This window comes from Brachyistius frenatus, unplaced genomic scaffold, assembly GCF_029030835.1.
Source record: "Brachyistius frenatus isolate BFR_SWC_R1_liver_20210118 unplaced genomic scaffold, ASM2903083v1 Contig_24, whole genome shotgun sequence".
Taxonomy (NCBI): Eukaryota; Metazoa; Chordata; class Actinopteri; family Embiotocidae; genus Brachyistius; species Brachyistius frenatus.
In genome coordinates, this window is record NW_027210623.1 from 2565750 (window position 1) to 2584782 (window position 19033).

The following is a 19033-nucleotide window of genomic DNA, read 5'->3' on the forward strand; positions in this document are numbered from 1 at the left end:
TCCATTTCATTTCGATCCCACAAACAACTGAGTCTGTCTTCCTCAGCAGAGCCGAGATAATGTCCAGATCTGACAGAGGAGTAATATCTCCTGGCTGATTCAGGCCCACGGAGATCTTTTGTTCTTGGGGTGTATCTCATATAATTTCCAAACAGTAGTAAATTTTACATTTGATTTGTTCAAGGTTTTTCTCGATATACAATTTTGCTCGCAGCCAATGGACGTGTCTCCCACGACATTTTAACTCAAAAAAGTTGAGCAAAGTGTGGACCTGACTATAAAATTATCAGCATGCGTTTTGCTCTTAGATCCTTCATCATGATCCCTCTGGCAGCCCACACATTTGGTGTACATCTTTATGCTTGTATACAGAGAGTAAACCGTATATAAGGAGTAGCATCGGTGGCGCCAGTAATGCATGCAAAGCATTCTGACTGAATCAGCCAATCAGCATTTAGCAGCCACCAGAAAACCACCAAGAAACTTCTGGGTTTTATTTTGGAGTATGGAGACTTGTGGTGGTTTGTAAATCTTTGTGTTGGTGGATTTGAGTAGTTTGATTTAAATAAAATCAGACCATATTGGGGGTGTCAAAGTTCTTGATCAAAGAAGTCGAAGTTCAAAATGATTTTGAATGACTGAATTTTAATACTAAAGTGCCCAGTCAGCCTTTATTGCAGTAATGTGGCATCACGTTATTATCACATCACCAGACTGCAAATTGAAACAATTTTCATTGATCCTTTGGGCTTTCTTTGGGTTGAGTGCAGAGCAGTCGAATTGGACTGAAGGCTGGTGTAACGCACCTTTACTCCAGTATCAACAAAAGCCTAACAAAGCTGGTATATTTAGGAGCACTTGGCGTATTCTGGATTATTTTGACGTTTAACTGCAGAAAGAGAACCAAAGACTCAGTAACAGTGTGGATGAAGAAAGTGAATGAAGCTGAATTCACATTAGTTTTATATACATAGCTGAATACTCGTGTCAGGTTTGATTGTTAGGCCCAACTGTAACTGACTAAAGTATTTATGACACCTTACATTTTCTATTCTGGTGGGAAAAACAAGTGTTATCAAAATATTTTGGGATGCTGTGGTGCTCCGGGGGTCTAAAGAATCAAAATGTTAAAAATTAGATTTTTGTTTTTGTTTTGGTACTGGTCTTTGTACATCCACGAACACTAACCAAGCATTTTGAATCACTTTTCTCACTTTTGATCTCAGTAAAGAACGTCCTTCAGTGTCCACAAACCAAACTGATGAGAATCCAAACTATGTTGCTTAGTAAGAGCAAAACATATTGTATGAAGCCCTGAAGGAATGAAGAGGTGATAATTTCCTCATGTTCTTATGCTTATCCATCTCTGAAGTCTAGTGTAGCGTTGCGTTCCAGATTTTGTCTTTACTTTTTATAACCCTGAATTATAGTTAATTGCACTTTTACAGTGCATTTTAAAGTTGATTTTAACAAGCCAGCAGTGGCTCCCCAAACCATGAAAACACACAGCGGGAGTGTTTATCCGGGATATTATGCTATGCAGTCTACTTTTATACTCTCAAGAGAAAAAAAAAATCACTTCATAACGAGAGACATTTCTCATTAGATTTTCTTCATTATGACAGAAAGGCTTTCTCTTCCTCCTTTAACAAAGCTTCCTCATTGTTAAAAGACATTCACTTTGATGCTACAGTGAGATTAGTGAGTCCTGTGCTGCCTGGTATCTGTGGCCAGTGAAGTTAAAATAGGTCAAATCATATTCATAAATATAACACCCACAAACACCTCTGCCTTCAGGAAAGCATAAAGGGTTTGTAAGATAAAGGTGCAGCAAAGTACAAAAAGCCAAATGAGGCTGTGAAGAAGGTTTTTCACACCCCTCGACCAAACGCTTTCGATCTATCAGGGATCTGACTTAAAAAATAACGGCATTAGGTCAAATAAAAATGATTAAAAATAGGGAAAATAGCTCGTAAAGATTAAATATTAAATGAGTGGTGTGGTGCAGGGCAACTTTGAATATTAAATAATGGAAGTGTCTTATTGGAGCATAAATCTGTATACACATCCTCATTGTGGTGACTGGAAGCAATAACATAAATCATTACATTTTTACTGGGAGGTTAACCTAGGTTTAGGTTAGAGTCCCTGTCTCCAGGAAATGAATGTAAACCACTGTAAGATCCTCTGAAGTGGTGAAAACACGAATATGTGTGTTTGTAAAAAAAAAGCCTTGGGTGAAAAATATTGACAGCTGCTGAGAAAATGTATTGCTCGTTGTGTTTTAACCGCCTTTATCCTTTTACTCTGCATCATTTAGTTTCAGCAAAAGAAACGGAGCGGTCAGCGGGGCTTCTTGGAGTTTGTGGATTGGTGACATTAAAAGAAAATAACCTTATTTATGTGGTAAACGTGTTGTTCTCCTCCGCCCACACTCCATCTCCACGCAGGTTCCCGCGCCCCCCAACATGTGTCTCCACACCAATGTGCTGCGGTGTGCATTACCGAGGATGCATAAAGGCGGAGGACAGCGCGCGCCCCTGGATGCGAGCAGCTGAAGTCGCAGCCACTCCACTCCATGTTTTGCCCTGCCCTTGTGCGCTCTGCTCGCTGTGCAGCGTGCGTCTCCGTTGCATTTCGCTCTCCTCACACTGACATAAACACAGGGCAGCGGTGTGTGCGGGAGAAGTTGTTGGCACACTGAGCACCAGGTAGCTTCTTCACACGGATTTGTTCAAGCTGCGGGCAATCGGACTCTTTCTGGGCTTCTTTTTTTCTTTTCGAGGAGAAGATGAGGTGGACGCACCAGTATCTAAAGTGAGGAGTGATTTTCTTTCTTTTTTTTTTTTTTTTTTTTTTTTCCTTTCCTTTTTTTTTTTTTTTTTTTTTTTTTTTTTACATAAATGAACATCTGACATCGCGCTCTGTGGAGAAACCTTTCAATCAGCCCTTTGGATTGCTTTTATTCTGACGGAGCTCGTGTTTGTCTGTGAAACATTATCAAGGATTTCACTGATGTATGCGATGTGGAGACTGCAAGTCGCCTTCTGTACTCTGTCGGTGCTGTCCCTGTCATCCGGTGGTGAAAGCAAAGCGCGGAGCTGTAGCGAGGTTAGACAAGCTTATAACGCTAAAGGATTCAGCCTCGTCAATGTACCTCATCAGGAAATATCAGGTAGGCGAAACTGACAAATCATCGCTGCGTGTCGCCCCCTTCACCACGTGTCATGTCTCGCTTCCCCCTCAAATTAAACAATTTGGTAACGAACTATGTGATCCTCCTCAAACCTTTGAGTCCTGTAACACCCTGCTATTCATCCCGTTTTATTCAAATAGACTCCAGCGGGGCTGCATGAAAAGTATGAGCAAATATTTGAAAACGTCCCATTTCATGAGACAGACTTTGTCGAGGCATTTGCCTGAACTAAATCCAATGCATGCAATTGTGTTAAAGTGACACTTGATATATATGATTTTTGCTATTTAAAGGTCAGTGATTCTCCCCATTTCCACGTTGCTTAGCAGCAGCCTGCATTTTCATTCATTATCTTCCATTACTAAAACTCTAGATTAAATAATCCACAATACTGTACATCTGAAATGATCCATCTCTGCAACAGCATTAGTCATGTTGCTCTGTAAGTTAAAATCACCCAGAAGTATTTGTTAAAATGTTTAATATTTTACATTTTATAGGCCCGTTTGACATTGGTAATAGCACATGAACTTGATTGACACAAATACTGGTAAAATCTACTTGTATCTCTCATCTGTTCCTTTCCTCTTCACCCAGAGGTGACAGTAAAATAAATCTCATTTTAGACCACAGTATGTGATTTACTTGCAATCACCCACATTTGAGATCATTTGAAAATCGAGCTTCTTAAATTGAGACAGTCACAGACTTGACTTTGCAACAGTTGCACCAGAAGATACATTTTAAAACTGTCTGCATACCTGTTGCTCATATTCAACAGAAGATCATGGAGCTTGTTATGTTGGATTTGGCTAAATAGTGAATAGTGTTTACCAGTAGGGGGCTGTATGCACTCAACATGCAATACTCCTTTTGCTGTGGATTTTTTTTTTTTTTTTTGCATTTAGATATTCCTCAAGGCTACAGCTTAGGTTTTAATTCATGCTCTTTGGTACAGCAGAGATATGAGGGTTTATTATCTCTTGTGTAGTGGTAATCACATTTATGGTCAAAGCAAGAAAAGAGATTAGTCAGTCAACATAGTCTGCTTCATGTGAAGGAAGAGGGGAAGCAGAGAGGCCTGAAGTTAATCCTTCCATTGCCTCTTACAGGCAAAATAGAGATAGTGTTTGGTAATTGGCAGTGTCGGGCAGTAATGATCATAGAGCTGCCTTATTTGGTTTTAACATGGTTTTGGCGTGATGGGAATGTGATAGTTTTGTTGGTGATGTGTTTAAGTCTGTGCCAGCGTCTGTATGAGAGGTCCTTTGTGTCAGGATCTCATCTGGTCTTAACTTTTAAGTTAACATGAATTCTTACGAAAGATACTTGTAATGACAAAATTAGAGTTTATATGTTTAGAAAATAAGAGTCTGCATCAGGAAGTGTAGTGAAATCTGAACACGCAAAATGGAAAACTTTGTGTCTGCACCAAGTCTGATCAAGTTGCAGCTTATATTACATTTATCAGTCAAAAGTCAAAAGGAGACGTCTTCAGCAGAATGCTCAAATGAAAATACCAGAAAATGTGCAGAGAATGATTAATGTCCCGAGTCTCTTTCTTAGGCTCGTACATGATACACTTATTAAAACACTGCTGCTCCTTTATTATTATTATTAATTTGATCTGATATGCCAGGGCACAGGAAACTATGGTGGCTTCTGATGATGTTCCTCCTTTTTCATTTTTGTCACCCGGGTTGCAAAGTGCTGGTTTGTGATTGAATGCAGCTTTAAACAGAGGATTCAAAGATGTAAATTAGTGCCAGAATCTCTCTCTCTCTCTTTTTTGGCATGAATGAACTCTTATGTACGAAGAATTGTTATGTCATTGCGCAACATATCTAATAATGACCTATGAACATTGTTTGAACATGTGGTATACATTTACATTATTTGTTCAGTCCCATTTGATTATCCTGAGGCTGAATTTTGGACTTTTATGCAGCTGTTTTTTATTTAGTTTGACAGCTCTTAAAGGAGTAAAAATCATTCGGTCTCCCAGTTTTGACCACAGAATTTTTGTTGGCCTCCACTTACACACTGGACGGTTTCCATTTATTACAATAAGAACTCCGTTTCTGGCTGATACTATTTTATAAATGATATGAAAATACTTGGACGTTTTTATTTGATTGTGTAGAGTTTTTGGTTTTATTTTATACCGCATAGTGTTCCTCGTCCTTTGAATTTCAGCATGTTAAGTCAAAGACAGAGGTCTTTAGGCTACATTATAGATCAATTTATTTTTGGGTCTGTGATCAAATCCTTATTGCAATTCATGTGCAGTCCATACACTATGTGTAATTAGATTTTGTTGTCTCCAAATAACCTTTGCATAAATACAACAGAGGTTAGATATAGGCCTCAGGAGATGGGATAAAAGAAAGCTCTCAATTATGTCTAATTAGCTATGCTAATACAAACGTGTGGTAGGCTGCGTGAGCGGCGTTAGCACTTATCCCTCCATCCTTTGCTATGTCATGCTACCACTATGCCTCGAGATGCAAAACACACACAGGTTTAATACTTCTGCAGAGGTGGTTACCTCAGGTTGTAAGCCCCCATTTGCATAAGCTAATTATTTTGACAGCTCTCTGCCACTGACAAACTGAGCTACATTATTGTAAGAGGTGACAAACACAGATGTGTTTGTTGCTGGTATGAAATATAACAGGATGATTATTGAATCCACACCTTAATGTTGATCAAACATGAAGCTAAATAAATTTAACTTGATCAAATTTGAAGATTTTTAAAACATAAACAAACAGATTTTTTTTTGTTTGTTTGGTTTTTTGTTTGTTTGTGTTTGTTGATTCAATTCTAAATGAGTTGTTGTTTGTTTTCATCCACACAGCTGCTATCAAAAGCAGCGTCTGAACGAGCCCCCTGGGCTCCATGGTCATAAAACCTATCCAGAACATAAAGAACCTGGTAAACCATCAAAGCAGTGTCTTCAAATTGATGTTTCAAGGATTATAGCATGGTGCTAGATCATTTCTTTGTGGCTTTTGATATATTTTTATCGAAATCTCTACATTTATAAAAGAAAATCGATTTTGTGCACGCGGATCCATGTAAACTACCCAACGTAGGTTTTTTTTTTTTTTTTTTTTTTCCCCCAACGACAGAGTGGCCGAGTTAATAATAAACCTTGACAATCCCAAATGTTACGGTGCTATAAAGCAGAAACATTTGGTAGACAGCATCCTGCTGCGGTCGAGACAGTCAGACTTAACGTGTGCTGTTTTGCCGTGAAGAGATGTAATGCCTGCTCAGCAGTATTAACACTTCTGTCATACTCACTGCTTTGCTTGGCAAGTTATCAACATGCATAGTTTTATTGTGGGATTGAAATAGCTGTTTGGCACTCATGCAGACATTAGATAAATTGGCAGAGTTAGTTGACTTGGCTAGAGGTCAACCATATTATCCACTTCATAGATTGAAGTGTGATACTTACTCTTTTTGCTTAAGGACTCCGGAGTGCCTCAGCTGTTGTACAGTACTGGAGTGGTGGGAGGTTGAGGCCAGAGAGAAAAATCTTACTAGCTTTAGTTTTCATACAGTAAGAGGTCTCTTGGAAGAGAGCCACAATTCTTTGCAAAGAGCAGGTAGCTAGGATGGAGCGCTGGTGCTGAAATACTCTATTGTATGTGAGATGAACCTGAAAAGTGTCTAAAACTGGCTGGTGGACAGCTTCATTAAACTCCATGTTGTTGATGTACTATCCCCCGACTGGTGGGTTCTACAGCAGTCAACCAACAATACAGCTCGCCTGTGAGGCTCATCCTGGTGCTCGTGTGTCAGTCTTTAGTTATAGTGTCATGCACACAGTACTGCTTGATTGTCAGCCCTTTGTTCATAAACACAGCTCTACCAGAAGGCTTCAGTCAGGCCCTGCCACGGAGCTCTTTCTCTGAGGCCTTGCTGTTAATATCAACATCTACTTACACAGAGCAGCTGAGATTCTCATGGGTGGACTCGACTCTTTGCTGCGGCTTTCAAACAAAATCGTTCGATGTGCCGCAGCTCCTATTAGAGCAGTGCCCGAGTATTATATTTCCTTTCTCAAGAATAACAATTACCTCCGGGGTTCATGCACAGCAACTTTAAAGAATATTATTTGATTTCTCTTAACGGAACAGTTATTTGTTGTTACAACATCATTTCTCCTCATGTGAATTCCAGATGCTGGAACTCTGTTTATCGCTGCGATCCGTACTTGGCTGCTTGCAGGTTGGAGATGCTTGCAGTTCCTCAATTCTCTTAACGGAACAGTTATTTGTTGTTACAACATCATTTCTCCTCATGTGAATTCCAGATGCTGCAACTCTGTTTATCGCTGCGATCCGTACTTGGCTGCTTGCAGTTCCTCAATTCACTTAAACACAGCCGAGATATCAGGAATCTACTGTTTGTACTTAAACGGATGTAGGTAGGTAGGTATATACTTTATTAATCCCCGAGGGGACATTTTTTAAATGTCAGGACCCCTGTGAACCTTCAGTAGGCAGCACAGTTACTTTTGTCAACATTAAATCTTTTCTAACATAAACATCTCTGTAGCACTTAAAATAAACCATCTTATAACATTTATTAACTTCTATTTAAGATTCAGATGAGGTCGCCTCAGATGTACAGAACTAAAAACTGCATCTTAGGCAACCTCATATGAATCTTACAGATGTTAATATAGATAAAAATGAGTGAATAAACAAAATAAATATTTTACATATATGTATATGATAAAGCAGGGCTATGCACTGTGAAATTACTGTGAAAGAGTCGAAACGCTCCGTCCACAGAACATTGGGCACAGCCTGTATTCTGTGTCTCGTTTTGACTTCCATAAGTTTGTGATGTCACAAACTCTCGCTCATGTCATGCTCATGTCTGCCCTCAGCACGGCTCACTGTCCAACCTTTCATGTAAAAGATAATTCATTTGTAGAGCTGACGAGACACAAGACCAAAGTTGTGGTTGGCCTGGGCTCTAGATTGAAGCTGAAGAGAGAAAATGTACAATGGAGGTGTTTTTTTTTTTAAAGTTTTACTTAAAACCACAAAATATCTTCTTATGGAAATCATGACTGCAAATAACAAACTGGAAAAGTGTACAATATGGGACTTTCAATTTGTTAAAATTGCAAATGATTGAGTTCATTCCTGAATGAAGGTGTGAATATAATATATCAGTGTACTGTTCCCGAATCCATTGCAATAATCAGCATTTTAGGTTTGAAGCTATGTGGCAGCACTGTACCAGCATGCACTGTCTGTCTCATCATTTCTGTCAGGAATTTTAAATAACACCACAGAAATAGTTGCGACACACTCTATGGTTTAACTTCTGTCATCACATTCCTGCATTGTCACCAAAGTATGTAATCAGCACTCGCTTTGTTCCACTGATCTATTTTTGATTTACTTATGTGTTTGCACACCCAATCACTAAATAATGGAATGACATCAGACCTTTAGAGAAAGTGTGGGAATACTACTGTAAAAGCTCTTACCCAGCACATATCCATATAAAAAAAATTTCTGCGGGGCATTTTCTTTCTAAGCCCATTAAGATGCTCTTGGCCCTGCCAAATTGGCAATAAGTCTCTTGCCAGCCTGTATACATCTTCAGAGAACTGTTAATGAGATGCAAGGGAGATTAGGCTGTGTGTGTGTGTGTGTGTGTGTGTGTGTGTGTGTGTGTGTGTGTGTGTGTGTGTGTGTGTGTGTGTGTGTGTGTGTGTGTGTGTGTGTGTGTGTGTGTGTTAGTAGCAGTCTAGCCTCCCTTTCCTGGTCTTTCTTTTGCTTTGCATCTCTATTGTGGTAGAAACTGACAAAACGTGTTTTGTTTTTCGTCGGCAAGACAGATTGTGTGGATGGAACATCTGAATGAGTCTGATTGTGAGTCCTCCTGTCGTACTGTTCAGATTTGGTAAATGAGAATGTCTTACAGTTGTCCTGACCCGAGGAATCTGTCAAGCCTCTGCAGGCATTCATGCCTGAAATGCACATGGTCTGCAAGCTTCCTGGAACCTTCCTCAGCACCATGTTTGGTGTTTTCTGAGTAGTGTGAAAAGCCTCCGGCTAGCGTAGGAGCCTGCTATTGCACTTTTTCCAGTTTTCAATCAACTGCTGGCCTAAATCAGTAATGGGGGAGGAGGGGAGTGGGGGGGATTAAGAATCTGTACACTCTCAAGGCTTGAGAGGAACTAGAAAATAAGAAGTTAAAGGAGGGATGTGATTGTATGTCTAGGGATTAGAAGAGAGAGAGCAAAGAAAATAAGCAGTGAAATAAACAAACTTTCCCAGTAATAGTGAGCACATCGGCTCGGAGAGTATCCTTGACTAACCGTGTGTCGACACCATGACTTCAATGCTAGCTGTTTGAGGTGAGACAAGCTCTGGGATACAATGAAGGAGTCAGGTGGAATGTAATCCATCCGAACCTAAGGGATTAGTGATCTGACTTGGTATTTGTGTCGCATCCAAGTATTGCTCCATGCTGCCTTTTACAGTTTTTTTTTTTTTTTGAGGGGGGGGTGGAAACAGCATTCAACAATGCTTTTCTTGCTTATATATTACTGAAAATAAAATCTCTCCAGAGATAACAGAGGGAAAAATCATGTGTTATTCCTCCACTGGGGAACGTGTTTCCCCTCGGATTTCTCTGTGAGCGGGTGAGAGCGCTGCAGGAATGTTGTTAAGGGAGGTGGGGGTCACATTGTAACATAATTGTCGACATGGGGAAATAGTGGGTGATTATTTGTGATTATAGGGCTGCCTTCATACTAATATCTATGTAGGGGCGACCCTTTGGGTTCATCTAAAGCCATATCAAACATATTGTTAACTGCACAGACGAACACTGATCACTTCCATTATTTTACCGCCCCCCCAGCCAAGTGGGTGTTTATGGTTTTCCTACCAATATTTATTAGAGGACCAATGCATTCGGTTGTGTTTACTTCAAAGGTCTTTCTTTTTGCCCACAGAGCCTTTTTGCCTCTGGAGGCTAGTCTCTGAATAGAAGTCCCGAGCCTGACATCAATGATAGGGCTCAGAGAGATGAGAGGCGCTCTGGGAAAACCCACATGGGTATTATCATATCGAGGTGTCAAGGATGCAAATACATTTCACACTGGGGACTTTTTAGTTTTGTTTTTACGACACGGATAAGTACACATGGCTGAGGTGATTCGCTAAATATGTCACCCCTCAGGGACTGGGAAGTAAACAAGCATTAAGCACAAACAAACATGGTTTGCCAAAATTGTCATGGAAACATCAGATGGTGTCAACAAATGCAGACAAGGATGTCATTGTCGTCACAGACTTGACAATGACACTTGTTGTTAAAGAAACAGACAGTTTCTACCCCTGAAAGGTTTCGGTGGTGATTGCACCGTAGTAAAATCTTGGGTGGGTGGTGGTGGTGGTGGGGGGGGGGGTGTTGATGGATCAAAATCTAGAGTGCAGATAGTCCAGCGTCCAGACGTTTTTTAGTCTAAAGAAAGACCGAGCAGATCATCAATGGCTTACTTTCAGGTCTGTGAACATCATACAGGAAATTGAATATTTTGATACTATGAGACTTTTAAGACTTTTAATTCAGACATAAAAAAGCAGCAATGGAAAACAAGATAAACTTGTTAGGTTAAGTAGGAATGTCTTAGAGTTATAAACAGTAAGGACAGTGATTTTATTTTTGTCAACAAATCTCATATGAAGATCAAATCCAGATTATAGTCCATCCCTCAATATTTTCTGGGTTCTCCAGCATATTTGCGGTCTCTGCCCCCAGCTCATTGTCTCCCATTGAAAACATATTTAAAAAACAGGCCATGTCATTTGCATACATGTGAAATTGACTCAATTAAACTACAGCTTCAACGTTGACAGTAATGACAGAAGATGTCCCACAGTGCAGGGTTGCCTTTTTAAAATTCTCTTAATAATAATAAACTTTATTTGTATAGCACCTTTCATACAAGAAATGCAGTTTAAAGTGCTTCACAGCGAGAAAATTACATACAGTGTTTCACATAAAAACAGATATAAAGGAACGCTTAGAAATATATAAAAGAAATGAGATGCACGAGAACAGATCGAATTAAACACAAATAGAGTTAAAATATAAAATAAGCAATATGTATTTTCTCTGAGAGAACAACGAAGCTCCATAGCGCAGACGAATAAGGCATTTTGGCTACAACACAATTCATTGCTGCATGTTTTTGTTTAAAGACATATGTCACTCGACTTACTCTTTAACACTGTTTAGACATTAATGACTTGCTTAGATTGAGAATTGATTCTGATAGTCTCACTCTATGGTTGCTCTTGCAAGTTATTTTCCTCTCTGCAGGGAAAATAAATGAAATCTGTCCTGTAGACCAAAGAAAAATCTGTGATATTGCCTTGTATTCACCAACCTCGAGTATCAGGTCAATGTCACACTCTGAGCAGCACCCCACCTGGTAAGTGGAACCAACTTCTTGACTGCAGAGATTCAGTTACTGACGCTAATGGTCACCCAGGAACCATACAGCTCATAAACAGCTCACAGCCTAACCAGGCAGTTTTATGTAACTGGAATACAGTCTGCATGTGACATACTGAGAGTCTAGATTGAGACAGTTTTGGTTCAGGTACTTTTGTGCTGTCTTTTGCGAGGCTCAGTGGAGGCTCAGTTTGGGAAATGAAGTGATAAGAAATGAATGGCTTTGTTATCCCAGTGAGCTGCTTGTGTAAAGTTGCTCCAACTCCTTCTATTTCTGATACGAGAGCTATAAATCACTTCTTCACTCTAACATTAGCAAACAGAACAACAGGAAAACATATTCCATCATTATATTCTGGGGCAGCATAATTCCATGTTTTGTAAACCAGTATTTACCTTAAATCATTTCACTTGAGCAGCATAGCTGAAGGCTTAACAAGAGACTCCCAACTGTGTCTCTCAAATGAACAGATGATTATGGCTCACTAAGCAACAAGACAATAGAAAATAGCAGTGCCAACCTTGCAACACTCCTGATCACGTGTTGTTAATTGTACTTTCAAATAGCAGTAGTTGTCATCCAGGACAAGACATGCAAGGAAATCATGCTGCTCCAGTTATAAATTAGGAAATTTATACCGATTACATGAGTTCATGACCCAGTTTAGTGTGATCTCGTTTGCGACTTTGAGGTGGAGAGACTAATTGGAGATCGTTATTATTTTTATGTTAATGTAAAAAATGTAGTGGGGTGATCTTAACCCCGGGTCACATTTGTGGGCTTTAATTATAACATTAAATAATTGGCTTTGCAGTGAAATGCCTAAGGGGATATAATGACAATCCGTTGTGTGGCAGAGGTCTGCCCTGTGCTCCTTCACCCTGTGTTGCCTCATTTTGTTTTTACTCCAGTTACGGCACTTTATTTCTTTCAATCGGTGATCTATGAAGGCTAAAATTATACAGATGTTAAATGATTTCATGATAGAATCATGGGAAAAGCGAAGACTTTGAGAAAATATACATTAAAACTTTGACAACATAATTTGAGCGAGAACAAGGATTTACTATTTAGATGTTCCAAACTACTAAAATGCTTTGTTAACTGGTGCAAAACAAATCGTAGCTGTGTATAACTAGATGTATTTTGGCTCTATGATGGGCCAGCCTATTGTATTTTTGGATAGAATTGGCTTTTAATGAGGCATGTTGGATGTGCTAAAGAATGACATCAGGATTCATCTGGAACTAAAGAAGTACAGCGGGGCTGAACCAACAGATCATTTGAATCACCTATCCTTGGAGCTGATGAGAATGTAGAGCAGTCTTGCAGGAAAAGATATCAAGGCTCTCTGGGCCCACACCACTGACTTGAACGGGGCTACTTGGTGCATCTCCAGGGAGCCGTGCTGTCATGACAAATGTGACAAGCTCATATAACCTTAATGTCAGGAGAGGACCAGTTTGAAGTCTTGTCGTTGGAAGAATGTTGATGAGGCTTGAGAAAGAATATCTCCAGCCTTCATAGTTTCAGTTTTAATAATTCAAGGCCTGTTGGAAAGGAGGTGCAGGCATTTTGGAAAGGCTTATTCATACTGATGTGTTGAAGAGACAACGTCCAGTGTTTACATTTTTTTGGGACCCTGGAATATCTTCATGTGTCAAATGAAACATGTGCCATTGTGATATTTCTTGGCACATCCTTGTTCTTTGGCTGCTGCAGGGTGCTCGATTCTGAAAAGAAGCCAGCCTCATCTCTTGCTCCCAGAACCCTGCTGTTTCCTGTCCCCAGTGTAAGCTGCCAGTAAATGAGTGGGCTGGTCATCTCACACCCCGGGGCTCTACCTCGGGCTCTTCAGACCACCAGCTGTTGTGTTTAGGACTGAGTCATGCACCAGTTAGCATGATGAATCCAGAGCACGGGTGCAAGGCCTTAACCCCACCGTATGTCTCTCCTTCTTCCCTCTCAGCCTCTAATGTTAGTGTGCTCAACTGCACTGAAAAATTGAGACAAAATACAGCAGTACAATAGTTTCTAACAAACATCTTGAGGGCCAGAGCGAGCTACGCTTACTCTGTTGACATTGCGGTTGGAGTTGTCTGTGACCATTTTCTTCTTTTACCGTTCCCTCCTGACAGATTATCCACAATGATTAACCACATTTTTACAACCAGTATTTACAGTGAACAGAGCATCACATCTAACCATGCAGCTCTACTCATATTCTTAAATAAATCTTATTTTATGATAGACATTTTTTTATACTCCACTCCAGCATGAGTTGGGCTCTAACAGCCTTGTATGTTTAGTCTCATCTAATTTATGTCCTCCAGACATGCATTGGAGTTATGACTTAGATTAAATCAGTTTGACCTATAACCCATCAAGACCAAATGTAACATTGGACTGGGTGGAACATTTGCATGCTTCTGCCTTTAGTTTAGATGAGACCAGCAGACCTTTTTCTAGCTGTGGCTGCAGTCAGGGTAGCAAAGTTGCACGTGACAAAATCTGTCAGTGAGTGAGTGAGTGAGTGAGTGAGTGAGTGAGTGAGTGAGTGAGTGAGTGCGTGCGTGCGTGCGTGTGCGAGAGAGAGAGAGAGAGAGAGAAGTTACACCATTGTTCGGCCAAATGGCATCACTTAAGTTTAAAAACTTGATTTTCACTGGAGGGGTCTTTAATAAATGGTTCTGATATATTTTTGTTAGTATTCAATGGTACTAATGCTTCATTTACCTCATGTTTAAATGCATTTTTAATTTAGAAAGTGTGTTAACTTAATCATTAAATACTTTGTGAATAAGTAATAGAATTTCCACTACATTCAAATAATCATGAATTTGACTCTTGCATAAAATGCATAGTGTGACTCACAAGTATACGTTTTTCCTGCTGAATTTGACAGTTTGATAGGACTGTGATGCACATAATCCCTTATCTTTATAAACTTTTCCAGATAAGGGTAAAAAGAGGATGAAAATAAGCTCTAACCAGCCAAGGATTTGTATAATTCAGAAACTCCTTATGTGGCTGTGTGCAATGCCTCTCTCCATGGGTGGGATTTGAAAATTCATATGTTATTATGATCTTTTTCTTCCTTCATACAGTTTAAACACAGACTCTGGTTTAAATTTAGTTTGGAAAATTGGTCACAGACATTACCCATGACAGAGGCATGTAGCTATCCAGTATATTGTAGGCCTGGTTTAATAGACCGAATGCATGACTGAAGCTAGTGACCATATACTGCACTCAAGTGCTTGACTTGTATGATGGCTTACCTTTGACATTTACTACAGGACTCTCCAGTCCACACTGGTTACAGATACTACGTGTGTATATCCATAGAACCGCTGAAATGCTTATTGAAGCGTCAACGCATAACAAATGCAGTTAAAAAAGGACAGGTGCAGAATTAAGGTTTTGAGATGGGGGAATACAATGGTTATAAAAAGCTCGACGTCTGTTCTCCACCTAGTAAATCAAAGCCAATGAGTGAGTCAGGTGAGAGTATTTTCAATTGCTTACAAGTATTGGAAAACTTTTTCACATATTCACTGCTCAGAATGATTTAGACTTGGCTCAAAGGGAGTTTTTGGTAAACAGTGTTTATTAAGGATATACTCAGTATTCATAGTAAATTTGATTTGTGTGAAGAAGCCTGTGTTTGTTCAAAGACGGAATATGTTATTCTGGATAACAGTATGCAAGTGTCAACAGGGAAATTTGGAGTTTGACGCAACACATAGAGGTGAATGTTTTTGTCATGATAGTTTTTGTCATGTCTATACACTAATAAGTCGCTGCCAAACGAGTTCATACAATGCTCATGAAGCCTATCGCTGCCAGGTAAATCTTTCTATATTTCAGTGTACAGAGTTTTAAAATCTGCTGTCTGAGGAAACATTCCCATGCTGGCTTAATGAATGAATACTGGTCATGCGCTACAGGGCAGAGCACGCATACTTCCAGTTTGGCCTCATGCTAACTTAACAGCTGATACAATAATTTAATCATGCGACTCTTCTAAACTTTCCAAATGTTATCAGAACAAATGGATCAAATTCTCATTTGGAAACAAGTCATTTTGTGAGGGGTGTGATGCTCAAAACAACTTATCCACTGTTTCACAGCAGGAACAGTTGAGATGGAGACGACTGAAGCGCTGCCTATAACATGAGCATGTGATGAATGTGTTTTGGTAATTACTCTCACTGGAAGAAGGGAGAAAGAAAAGTTCAGCATTGCAGGATTTAGGCCAGAGAAAAAACGTCTGCAGCGACTCGAAACATGAGAAATTACATGTTTATCAGCATTTAACTACAACCACAATCTTTCATTAACCTTAACCAAAGTGCTTTTGCTGATTGAGGAACATATGGTACTTAGGATCCAAACACTTCTGGTTCGAGGTACACGCTTGCTTGTGAACATTATCCAACAATTGAAGAAGAGTTTGGAAAAGTAAGTCAGTGCTGTAATTTCTAGGAGACAGGATTGACAGTCATTACTATTTTGTCTGCCTTGGTACCTAATAATACCGAAGTTGCTAAAAACCTAACAAATTTAGATGCCTCACATTAGCCAAAGTTAATGAATATAGTTTTTAATCCTCCACACAACCAACACTGCAATCATGCAGCCATGTTACATTATCTGAAAACATAAACGCTTGGAAGCTGTACTTTTGAATTTTTACCATCTCAAACATGCATCCTGTTTGATGTGAAAACAGACTTGTCTTACTTATTGCTATATGTAAGTCACTTCCACCTCTGCTAAATTCCCCTTCAATATAGATTTCTATGCCCCACCTTTCAGTCATGTATTTTGCTTATTGTGTTATTTAGGCATAACTTTTACAAACAGGCTTTAGTAACTTTAAAGAGGTGTTTTCTACTCATTGTGCATGTCAATGTGTCGATATGTCTTTGATTTAGAAAAGGCTTTTTATTACACATGACTCATGGTCCAGGGTTCCTGCCTGTTGCCAACAATATGAGATATTGCTTTTTCATATTTCCAACTCAGTAATAGCTTCTAATTTAGCCCAACTGGTTTGTCAGTACAGATCATGGCTTGTGCAGATCTGTCATTGTGAAAATTGGAAATTGCTCCAGTACTTATCAAAGTTGGGAGAAATTCAGCAAAAGATGATTGGAGGGGGAAGAAAAGCACATTTTTGCCCTTTGGGTTTTTAACCCCAACAAAACCCTTGTACTGTGCCTTTGATTAAAGATATACAGCACATACAGCAGATGTAATTAACTCCTCCGTCTTCTTATTATCTCTCTGCCATGCTGTCAGTTCACATTAATGAAAGCAAGAGATAATTGCGAACAGTACAGTCTGCACATTGTCTGCATTATCAAAGCTTGAACACCTACACTGCTGTCATGTGTCAAGCACACAGGCTGGTCATCAGGCTAAAAAGGGGGCATAGTTGACATCAAATGACAATTTTATGGTAAGTGCACCATAAAATTATGATGAAATGTCAGGCCATTAAATCTTGCCTTGCTGCTTCACACCCCACTGTGCACCATTTATATATGCATTATTGTCACACAATTTTCCAACTCTGGAAGTTATTTGAAAGTTAAGGACTCTTTTTTTCACTCTCTAACCGCGGTAACATATGGTTGGAGCAATTGTGGGAATTATCTGTGTCATCTTGTTTGGACATATTCAATTTGGGTCTCAAGCCCCAGTGGAAATAGTTGAAAGAGGGTGATTTGGGTGATGGAGAGGAGATCCAGATGGCAGAGCAGCAGCAAGATCAATCGAGCTTGATGCATTTTTCCCACTTCAACATGCAGACAGATGTGATTTAACACAGTAATTGGGTTTACTTCCAGTTCGCCGATTTCCGTTGACAAGTAATAACACCTTAGAAAGGATGTGCAAACTTGCTTGTAAAATCTCTTAAGTACACATTATTTCCTGTGTTATTCCATCGTAACAATAAATTACAATTGATCATCTTCCCATGTAGCTATAAAACAGAAATTGTTTATGGTTTTGACTTAATTTTGGACACAAGGTTGGTTTGATTAGGAATGCACCTATTATTCAACTTTTTATTTATATGAAGATTAAAGTGATGAATAGAGCTGCAAATAATTATTACTTTTCTTGCTGGTTAATCTGTTGATCATTTTCTTGATTTATTGATCAGCAGTTTGATCTTTAAAATGTAAAAAATGGTGAAAAATGTTGAGCCAAGTTTCTCAAAGTTGAAGGAGTCTAAAATATCTTGTTTTGTCCTGACCAACAGTCCACAGCAGAAAGATATTTGGTTTATCAGAACAAATTCACATTTATTCATGACATGAAGCATTTTCTCATTAGAAATGAGAAATCCATGATAAAAATAGTTGCTGAACAGCTAATCAATTAATCTTCTAGTTGCTTCTAGTTTCTGATTGTTTTATTATGGATTAGTCAGGTGATAACAAATTTTTTTCTAATACGATGGCAGAAAATAGTGAAAAGCACTCATTATCTTTTTAAAAGATTGCTTCTGTCATTTAACTAATAGTCCAAAGCCAAAAGAAATGAGGTTTTTCAGTATTATGATCCAGAAAAAGCAGAACAATCTTAACGTATGAAATAAATGTTTTGCATATTTGCCTGAAAAATGACTGAAACAATTAACTATAAAAAATAAATTATTTTTTTTTTTTTCCTAACTGGTTAATCAATTAATCATTTCAACCTTTATAAATACACATCAATCCACAAGCGTACTCTTTAAACCTGGTAAAAGTTTTTTACTTTACTGATTTTATTTTTGAAGGTTGTTCCACCATCCTGGTAACTAAAATGCCCTGCTATAGAAAGCAACATGTTTTTAACACACAAACACTTAAAACAAACACATTACTCAATATTTATCCTCTAAAACCCCAGCATGCAATTTTTGAAAGTGTCTTTAATTATTTAACTTCAGTCATTTCTCAACGAGAGGCTAGAAGTCACACACTGACGGTCACTAGTTTTGCATTTCTGAACTACATTTTTTCAAGTAGAACGAATTGTAAAAAGTGATTAAGTGTAGTTTATCATAGAAATTTAAAAGTACCCAGAGAGTCTTCCGTAGCCTACTTTTACTTTGCAATTTAAATATGAGTCAGACGGGTTGAGAGCAATGTCTTTGACTGCAGAAATCCTTCATTATGCTCATTTTAAAAGTTAACATATCAGCTGGAGTATTAAGCTCATAATAGTGACTTAGATTGCTCAAAGCATTTTTTTTTCCCCTTTCATTTAACATTTCAGATTATTCATATAGTCTTCCATCATTCAACAACCGTTAATTCTGTCTG

At 38.8% G+C, this 19033-nt stretch overlaps 1 protein-coding gene across 3 annotated transcripts in view; it reads left to right on the forward strand.

Moving 5' to 3' along the window:
* Positions 1 to 2580: 2580 nt before the first annotated feature.
* gpc6a (glypican 6a) overlaps positions 2581 to 19033 on the forward strand; it is a 128274-nt gene continuing 111821 nt past the window's right edge. For 2 of the 3 annotated variants that reach the window (XM_069697749.1, XM_069697750.1), the window contains exon 1: positions 2835 to 3175. In XM_069697749.1, coding sequence (XP_069553850.1) covers positions 3016 to 3175 — 160 coding nt within the window. In that variant the 5' untranslated portion in view covers positions 2835 to 3015. The other variant, XM_069697751.1, reaches the window with a different exon arrangement.